We start from the raw sequence: 10,147 nt of genomic DNA, 5'->3' as shown, positions 1-10,147 counted from the left end.
GGGGTCTGGCTTGCGCGATTGGTGGAAAACTCATCGGAAGAGAAGACGATCCACCAATACTATACGTGGACAACAAAGCTACAATCTCTCTGATCAAAAATCCAGTTTTGCTGCCCGGAGCAAGCACACAGAAATTAGATTCCACTACATCTAGTAATGTGCAGACCGGGGGCACATCAAGATTGATTTCATCCGAACAGAGGAACAACTTGGAGACATTTTCACCAATCTCTGGCATTGGTGAAATTTGAAGAACTAGGCTTGAAGATCGAAGTTCAAACAATAAGGTAGATATATACCACAGGGATTTAGGAGGAGATTGTTAGATAAATCCCTATTTTTAGGTTAAGAATTTCTATTTTTTTTGTTAAAGTCACTTAATTAGAGTGAGTGGAATATACGTCGAGTGGGAGAGCTTTAATTGAGTCACCACTTCTTTCCATTTTTAGGATACAATGGTTATTTAAATATGACAATTGAATGAGAATAAAATCATCGGGTCTTTAGGCAGAATTTGAAATGTTGTCTCTCTCTTTGTTTTTCTGTTATTTTCTTCTTCCAAGATTTTTCTTTGATTTTTTTTCCTCATCAATGATTTCCTTCCGTCAAAAACAACATAATCTTCAGGAGAATAGTTACTATGTATTAAATTGATAAGAAAGTTTATGAAATTTGGTAGTGTTTTCTCCCTATAAATACTCTCACATATACCCTTTATTCATAACAAAAAAAAAAAAAAAAAAAAAAAAAAAAAAAAAAAAAAATTTGAAAAGCATAATATTTAAGATTCCTTACAAAGAAATTCTCCCCTCAAGTTGTTCTTACTGCTTCAATTATTCGTTTGGTTGTACTTCAAGGTTAAAACTAACATATGATATCAAAGCTAGGATGCCGAAACAAATGTCGTCACCACAAAAAGTCGCTCGAAGAGATGTGAAAACGATAAAAAGAAAAATAAGGGAAGTGTAACGCTCTAGTACCCATTACTCACGAAAAGTAACTACACACATGGTCGATAAAGTTGTGTGTTAATCTACAGGCACAAGGTGTGTGGGACACCATCGAGAATGGTGACAACGTTAGGGAATGTAAGGACAGGATAAATTTTGTTGTCATCTACCAAATAATGCAAACAATGATGCAAACAAAAGTAACATAGGAAATGATGCAAACAATGGATATGAGTGTTGAACAGGTCAAGGAAACAAAGGTGCAGACGTTGAAGAGTGAGTTTGAGGCATTCGCACAAAGGACGGTGAATCAATAGACGAATTTTCCATGAAGTTGATGATGAGCGTCATCGGTATATGTTCGTTAGGTGACAAGGTGGAGAAGATCTCTGCCGTCAAGAAGTTCCTTCAAGTTGTCCCACAAAATTCATGCAGAATGTTACTTCCATTAAGTAGTTCGACTACCTCAAGAACATGTTGGTTGAGAAGGTCATTGGTCGTCTTAACCTTGATGAGGAGAGACTTCGTGGTTACGGAAACAGAGAGGAGGAGAAACATTTCTTACTCACATACGAAGAGTGGCTCACATAGACGAAAAAGAAAGATGCAACTGATTCTTCTTTTTTAGGCACAGAGGGAAGCGATAGCTAGAACAAGAAAAACAAAGGTCGTGGCCGCACCGGCAGAAGAAAGATGGGATTGATTCTTATTTTCAGCTATAAAGATGAAGAATTCATTCTCTTCCTTATAAATGAAGAATTCATTCCCTTCAAATACATAAGTTCAGTTAACAAAGCTTTACATACATTGTGTTGGTGTGATTGGGGTCTCCAACTACTTCTTAGCCGTGATTTTGCTAGAGTAGCGCAAGAGACTACATAGAATTAGCAGACGCAAGGGTCGTTCCCTCATGTGTCACCATCTCATTGTAAGACTATTAGGGCTAAGTCGACTATCCTAGTAGTTTATCTATGCAGAGGATAGACTCCATGATGTATGTTAGCATATTAGAGTTGGAATTAAGGCGATATACATTAGAGTGTGACCATCTAAATTATCCCTGAGTTTAACAACATCTTAGCTTGTTAACGAACTCTGAAAGACTAACAATTTAGTAGAACCTTGTTACAAGGTCTAAGTGTTAAATAGTTAGAAGTTTGTCCTATGGAAACTTGAAGTAAATAGAGACATAACAATATAATCTAAACATTCCACCCCAATTTGATAATCCAAATGTGAATCCCATGTTTATAGAATCATGGTTAAGTATATGAACTGTCCTGAGCTGCATAAGGTTCATTGCGTACTTATATGTTGAAAGGAGCACTTTAAGGCTTAGTTGAGTGAAGGCTAGACATCAATGAGGGACGAGTGTCTTGGTCCTACAGTTATCCGGTATCAAGTATTGCACACAAGTTGTATTTCTAAACCAAAAACATGGAGAGAAATCCGTAGAGGATTATGAGTAATTCACCCAGATATCTCATTTCTCTCTAAGGGCAAGAAGATGAAACGATTTATTATGGGTTAGTTTGGTAGCAACTCATGCCTCTATTGATTATGTTATGACACTTTGGGTGAGTGAGAATGATTTTTGTAGCTGATTTAATATTAATATTATTATTATATGTTTCCAAAATAAATAAATACAAAATCTTGGAGAAAATAGTCAACCTAACTTGTTTTAAAATACATTAAAATAAAATTTTTATAAATTTAGAGATATTTTGTTCTGTATAATTTAAGTTTAAAATAAATAAAAGCTAGAACACCGGAAACTTAACCAAGGAGAAGCTCTGAGTTTGACCTAATGAAAAATTGTGTAAACACGTGGCTGCAACCGTCCACTAATCCAATAGGCGAATTCTGTAATTTGGCATTTTGGGCAAAATGGGAAAAAGCGGGAGCCGTTTCTTTGCTGCGAAGATTTCTTCGCGTTGAGTGGGTGGAGGAAAGTGTATTGATGGGAATTTACCATTCTCTCCCTCTCATCGCCTCATTTTATATTAATTCTATATTCATATTTATTTAAAACTTGTAATATTTATTTTATATTAATTATAATCCTGGTCATTTCTTAATCTAATTAGCGAATACATTTGCGAAAGTTTATCATTAATGCTTTTAAAATAAAGGGATAGATTTATCCATTCAATTCAAAATAAGAAATTAAAATTTTTATATATATTTTTTTATAAAGGCAAGATTATCCATTGCTTTGGAAATGTGGAGGGCTGCTTGAAAAAGGAAAAAATAAAAAAATAAAAAAAGAAAAAGGAAAAAGTGAAGGAAATTACAACGTGGGCGCAACCGCACAGGATTACAGCTTTCAACTGTTTTGCACTTTGGATTCACGTGACTGGACCAGAATTATCCAATTTAGGGATATTTTAGGAATTTAAGGCCAAAAGGTAAGGAAAGGTCAATTTCATTGGACAAACACCGACGGAGAAGCATGAAGCAACTTCACTACCTACAACGACTCGAATCCCACTGCTCCAAAACGCCGTCGTAACATTCTCCATTCCCCATTAAACCACTCACCTTCGTCTTCATCCCCCTTTCTTACGTACGGCCTACAATATCCCCTCTGCACAAAAAAAAAAAAAAAAGAACCCATTTCTCCCTTCACTGTTCCACAGATATTAATCCCTCGCCGGTCAACTCCCTTTCTCTCCGATCCCTCAATCTCCAAACTTCACTCACAACCCCTTCATACTTCATCGGAGAATTCATCCCACCGGTGGACCTCCGGTACCAGCTGCGGCGATCCCACAATCCGATCCACTCAACCCTTTCTTCTATTTCGGCAGAATCCTTCCATTTCTCTTTATGTGATCGGACTCCATCGGAGACTCTCAAGGATGGATCGGTCGACGATTACTGTGGGGCCGGCCATGGATATGCCGATTATGCACGACAGTGACCGCTACGATTTTGTTCGGGATATCGGCTCCGGGAACTTTGGGGTCGCCAGGCTGATGAGGGATAAGCATACCAAAGAGCTCGTCGCTGTCAAGTATATCGAGCGAGGCGATAAGGTCAATGCTGTATTGCTAATTTACTCTTATTTTTTTCTGCTTTATGTGAGCTTCTCGAGCTTAATCTTTCACTTTCTTTCTCTTTTTTGGTGATGGTTGTTCCCCTTGGGTGTTTTTAGCTTCCATTGCTACATCGACTTACGGTTGTTTGTTCTGTTCTACTTTTAATCATTGGGTGCTTTCACGACTCTTTTTTCTTTTAAACTCAACACAAATATCTTGTGATTGGTGCTTTTCTTTTTTTATCTGTTATTTGGGAATTTGAAATATCTCAATTTGGATTTTGGGATTTGCCTTCCCATTACTCAGCTTTCTTTTTCCTTCTTTTAACTCTTTATGTATTTTTGGAAATTTCTTTTCCAACTTGAGAACTAGCTGTAGTAACTGATGCGTATAAGGATGAAATTCATCGCCGATGATTATATAGTTGTTCCTTTTCTCGTAAACTGCGGTCGAGGAAGATGAGCTATGTTTTTGTCCAGTTCTTTTTTTCTATTTTAAATTCTGAAAATTTATATGAACAAGCATGTTATTTAATGCTCCTAGCTCTTTCGACCTTTCTTTAGCTATCCGAGCTCCCGTATTTCAGGCATGAACTTGCTCTATTTCGGGTAGTTGAGTAATGGTTTGTTTGAGGATTGGCATGTTCTTATATGTTAATAATTGAACTATTCAGTTACAAAAGAACAGAACCCACCAAGGATCTTTTGATAAGATAAATCCACCGGAGAAAATCTTCAATGACAATTTCACTTGGGATTTTGCTTTTTTGGCTCTTAATTAGATGGTGTTCTCATTCCAATGCTTTATTGGCTTTTCTCTTTATGATATTAATTTGAATTCGTCACCTTTTTTTTCCAATTAAAAGTGTTGTTTCTTGTTAAAATAATAATAATGGTAATAACAATTATAGTTAGTGGGGTAGTTCTCATTCAAAGGCTATGTGGATTATGTTTCTCTTCTTAATTCTTATGAAGCTATGTCTTGTAGATAGATGAAAATGTTCAGCGAGAAATCATCAATCACAGGTCACTGAGGCACCCTAACATAGTCAGGTTCAAAGAGGTAGTCTTAACTTTAAGCTTTTTTTTTTTAAAATTATTATTATTATTATTTTTTAAACATTTTCTACCTCTGGATACTGCTGTGATGTATGAAGGTCATCTTGACCACTACCCATCTTGCAATTATAATGGAATATGCATCCGGAGGAGAGCTCTTTGAGCGTATAAGCAATGCAGGACGCTTTAGTGAGGATGAGGTCTTGATTCTTGAATTTACCTTTTATTTTTTTTTCTATTATTTCTCTCTTCTCAGGCATTTGATCTATTACTGTTCTTGGTGTAGGCTCGCTTCTTCTTTCAACAACTTATATCCGGAGTCAGCTACTGCCATGCAATGGTACTTCAACTGTTATATGCATCTTCAATCCTTATCATCTTCTTTTGTAAAGTCCTATCCTTTAAGGTAAGTGGATTTTTTTTTTCTTAACTTTTTTTATTTGCTTTTATTGGTGAAGCAAGTGTGTCACCGGGATTTGAAATTGGAGAACACTTTACTGGATGGAAGCCCAGCCCCTCGTTTGAAAATATGCGACTTTGGCTACTCAAAGGTATTGATCACATGAACTTTAGCTGATACTTAAATCTTTACTCCTGTATAATTGTTCAGCTGTATGGAATGCCTTTCTGTTTTGTCCCCTTTTATAACTTAGTTTTGAGTATATTTTCTTGTTTAGATGTCAGCTAACCTTTTATGTTTCTCTTGAAGGTTGATGTGCTCTTTTAAACTTGTTTTATGTTCATTTTCTAGATAAGATTTGAATCTATATTTAGTTCTATCTATCAGATTCTAAGCTTCATGGCTGCGGAAGGTCTGTGGTTGGGTAGTCTGATTTAATCTTATTCATTGACTTTATTTTCATATTAGTCTCGATGTAAAGATTGTCATGTTGAATCAATTCTTTCAAATTATCGCTATGTGGCTTCATCACGATGGAATGCTGATATTCATTATATCCTCCAGTCATCTGTGCTCCATTCACAACCAAAGTCAACTGTGGGAACACCTGCATACATTGCTCCAGAAGTGCTCTTAAGGCAAGAATATGATGGAAAGGTAAGATTCTTCTATATTACTTCTGGATATCTTCAATGTGGTGTCTGATGTCTGCGTTTTACGGATGGATGAATTCTTAACTACCGATTTCTGAACAACAGTTTGGAATATGCCTCATCCGTCTCTATCCAAAAGATCTACGGCCCCACGTGGGTAAACTTTATGGATCATGAATGGGACCAACTCTTTTGATCAATGAAAAATTTTCGCTTACAAATGTTTAAATCATGCCACTTTGATTCTTTCTTTCGATATTTTGGCATTGTTATAGGCATATAGCCTCATCTCTTCTAGCTCGTTCAACTTCAGTTTGCGTGCTTCACCTGCCACATGGATACCTAAATTCAGCTTTTTCATTGCGCAATCAGCTTTGTATTCTGAAAATCTGAGACATGTCTTCCTATATGCTGTTCTCAACCTATCCAACTAGAGCCCTTGCTTAAGTTGGACACAGTTTAGGTTAGTGGCAGTGAAAAATTGCTAGTCTTTTTCGGCTGTACTTCGGGTGCTCAAATCATCAAAATCAATTCCTAGCTCCTTCATATTAAATTGGATGATGATGCAACTTGTATGGTCAAAAGCTTTGGTCAACTTCACTGATGAAAGATGAATAACCTATAAGCTTGCATCTCAGAAATAGATTCAATTACGATATTTGCAAATGCTTATAAGTACTTCTCCTACAAGCTGTACTAATTTTCCAGGTTCTAGTTGGTTGCTGTTTGTTTCCTACCAACTTTGGCCATCCTTTTGTCATTTGATGGGTGGCCTTCTTCTTTCTTCCTTTTTTCTTCTCCCTTTTAATTAGCTATGAATTGGGAAATGGTGGTCTTCAACCCTCATATCCCCTTGACTCAAACCATTTCAGTTCTGAATATCTTGTGAACTGTAGGTCAAACCTGTATCTGACTGCTTTATGTTTTTCTTTTTCTTTTGTTTTCTTTTTTGGTTCAAGAATGAAAGATACACAACTGGGCAAATACAGAGAATAGCCCAAGGCAAAAGGATCCTGGACAAAAAGCCAAAAGCCTCTACAAAAGAGGCTCCAATTACTTAAAATAAGATGAAAAGGATAACTATAAACCAAGGGGGAGGTTTTGAACCTAATCGAAGACATAACATTTCCGCATGACATGACATGTGTCTGCTTTGTTGTTGTTATTGAAACAGTAACATTGAATTCTCAATTCTCATCCTTGTCAATACCGGTTCAATCTTTCCCGACAAATTAACATGTTACACGAATTTTTATTCCAAGCTTAAATTTATATTATATTCTTAGTTGAAAGAACATATAAATTATGTAATAGACTTAACGGTGTTACAAACTGATCATGCCTTGAAATTACACATTATGGTAGCTGTATCGAAGTCTATAGACAGTTTTGTTCTTCATTGTGGATTACATCTTGATTGTCAAATAAACTTGTAAGTACTTACTGAACTTCATGCACCACACTACATCTTAGCTAGATTGTAGTTGGACTTTGAAAAACATTGTAGTTAGACTTTGAAAAACATTGTATTGTAAGTACTTACTGAACTTCATGCAACACACTACATCTTAGCTAGATTGTAGTTAGACTTTGAAAAACATTGTATTTTGATTCTGTAACGCAACATCAGATTGCAGATGTATGGTCATGTGGAGTGACCCTTTACGTAATGCTTGTTGGAGCCTATCCTTTCGAGGATCCTGATGAACCAAAGGATTTCCGAAAGACCATACAAGTATGAAATATTGTCCTATTATTTGTTCTTCTCTGATTTGAAAATGCATGAACTCAAGATTCTTCTACTGGTTCGTCGCAGCGAATCCTAGGTGTCCAGTATTCGATTCCCGATTGTGTTCAAATATCTACTGAGTGTCGCCATCTGATATCAAGGATTTTTGAGGCAGATCCTGCAACGGTACGACTACCAAAATAACTTGTTTTTTTGTGCTATAGTATGAAGAGTATTTATTATTCTTATTTATATATCCCGGTTCTGCTATTTCCTCAAAATATCTCAAATCGGTCATATTTTTGCAACAACACTTTGAAATCTCCTGGCCAGGGATTTCTATCTCATGCTTTTAGTGGGAGGTCTTTTTCTTTGAGCCGTCCTGCCTGGGATGTGTTGGATTGGTTGCTTTTCCTTGGTCTGAAACATTGGACTCATCATGCCCAAGTTTTCATAGCTTATTTGAACAACCTTTCTGACTTCATTTTGCCAAATTACTTCCGTTACTTGAGTAATTATAAAGGTTTCTTTTTTTGAAACTTGATATTACATTGCACTGAGCACTAAGATTTTTTGACGAGTTATTTTCTTTCTTTCTTTTTTTTTTTTTTTTTACTTTTTTGTTTTCCCAACTGTTTTTAGGATTGAGATTGGATTACTTGGATTGAGGTTATTATCAACAAAAGCATGATTTTGAGAGATTAACTTCGTTTACTCTAAAAATCAATCAGAAGCAGTCACCTAAACATATTTTCACTGCATTTGTGTTGTAATAATAAGAAATCAGATAGCTTTTTCAAAATAGAGTCTAGACAAGTCCTAAACATCTGCAAATTCTAATATAGTAATTTAATTCTCGGAATCATTTTTCTACAGAAGAATATAGACATTTTCACATAAAATTAGTCACTGACTGAATCAGCAACTCAACCTTTTGTCGATTTGGATTGCAACTTCAAACCCAAGCAGAATAATTAGTTTTTTGAAATTTGTATCTCTGTAGTTCTATATTGTTTAAGTTTCAGCATCGAGAAACTCCATCTCATCCAACAACGGCTCATATTTACTCTCTTTCATGTGTTTACACGACAGAGAATCACTATTCCTGAGATTAAGAACCATTCCTGGTTTTTGAAGAATCTCCCATCGGACTTGATGGATGAAAACACAATGGGAAATCAATTTGAAGAGCCTGATCAACCGATGCAGAGCCTCGATACAATAATGCAGATAATTGCTGAAGCCACAATACCGGCTGTTGGTTCACATGGCCTTATGTGCATGACAGATGACCTTGAAATGGATTACGACGACGACATGGACGATCTGGATGATGAATCTGAGCTCGATATAGAAAGCAGCGGTGAAATAGTGTATGCACTTTGACAATTGATATCAAAGTGCAGAAATGAAGAATTATGGGACTTTTCTCTTGGGACTGGTTCTGACTTTGAAAGAATTTGTTAAGAGGAAGACTACATTAGCTAGCTTGTTCTCATCAGTTTGTAGATTATATTTAAGTACTCCAGGTTTGCCTCCTCCTTTGGATTATGCCACGTCAATAAAACGCAGCTATTAATCCGCGTTGTTGGAAAAGATTTAAAGGCTGAGTTATGAAGAAGACAGGTTGGGACGAAAGTAGAATGCTGTTAAAAGGTCAGCCAGTTGAACTTGGTGTTGCTATTGCTTTTGACATTGCCTTTGTATTTGTTTGTGGTTGTTATTTGGCATGAATTTATGTACAAAAGTTATGGAGTTTCTGTGTTATGATTTATCCCTTTCAGGCGTTGCTTCTTAAGTTATGGACTATCTTTCTAGTTGCACCACAAACAAAAAATAGATAGAGGCATTAGAAGGAATAGGGTATGTGGATTCATCTCCAGTTTTGGTTGATCAAATAAAGCCCCTTTATATTTCTGTAGCTACTTTTCATGAAAAACTGCTCCTTTCCCCAAGCAACTGCTATTCTCTGAAGTGTCTAATTTGTTGCTCTTGCAGTAGTGAGTTCCTTGAACTTGTGAGCCCTTCAACACCCTCAATGCTCCTCCACTTTGTTTTCCTTTCAAGAGTTTGTTAGGTTTGTCCAGGAAACTAGTTCTTTATTTTTTGTGGTTTTTGAGTTTTTTGAGTTGTGAAATTTCCTATTTATTCCTGCATTTTAAATATAAATTGTATCCAACTCCAAAACAAAGTTATATGAAAAGAAATATAACCAAAATAGTGCTTAGGTTGGTGATCAAATTTTTATATATGGTACTACGTGATGTGCAATTATTAGTGGCAATCAATCCTCGATGTCACGATCATGCTTGT

The 10,147-nt window shown here is 36.1% G+C and overlaps 1 protein-coding gene across 2 annotated transcripts; it reads left to right on the top strand.

Moving 5' to 3' along the window:
* The first annotated feature begins 3,376 nt into the window (after positions 1–3,376).
* Positions 3,377–9,632, top strand: LOC111777379 (serine/threonine-protein kinase SRK2I). Of its 2 annotated transcripts, none has more exons than XM_023656940.2 (9): positions 3,377–3,991; positions 4,982–5,056; positions 5,151–5,252; positions 5,339–5,392; positions 5,511–5,603; positions 6,017–6,109; positions 7,736–7,840; positions 7,922–8,020; positions 8,927–9,632. In XM_023656940.2, the coding sequence occupies exons 1-9, from the start codon at positions 3,815–3,817 to the stop codon at positions 9,218–9,220; spliced, it is 1,092 nt and encodes a 363-aa protein (XP_023512708.1). In that variant the 5' UTR covers positions 3,377–3,814; the 3' UTR covers positions 9,221–9,632. The 2 variants fall into 2 exon arrangements, with proteins under 2 accessions (XP_023512708.1, XP_086974577.1); XM_087118451.1 differs by lacking the exon at positions 3,377–3,991 and adding an exon at positions 4,047–4,580.
* The last annotated feature ends 515 nt before the right edge of the window (positions 9,633–10,147 follow it).

This window comes from Cucurbita pepo, chromosome 16 (assembly GCF_057944985.1).
Source record: "Cucurbita pepo subsp. pepo isolate OVF chromosome 16, ASM5794498v1, whole genome shotgun sequence".
NCBI lineage: Eukaryota > Viridiplantae > Streptophyta > Magnoliopsida > Cucurbitales > Cucurbitaceae > Cucurbita > Cucurbita pepo.
Note: the sequence above shows the minus strand (reverse complement) of the source record. Positions and strands in the feature narration are given on the sequence as shown.

Bases quoted from the DNA above. Each gene is read 5' to 3' on its own strand.
- LOC111777379 (XM_023656940.2), top strand. From the start codon at position 3,815: ATGGATCGGTCGACGATTACTGTGGGGCCGGCCATGGATATGCCGATT. The intron at 5,253-5,338 runs GTCTTGATTCTT...TTCTTGGTGTAG, and splicing joins GACGCTTTAGTGAGGATGAG to GCTCGCTTCTTCTTTCAACA. The intron at 7,841-7,921 runs GTATGAAATATT...GGTTCGTCGCAG, and splicing joins ATTTCCGAAAGACCATACAA to CGAATCCTAGGTGTCCAGTA.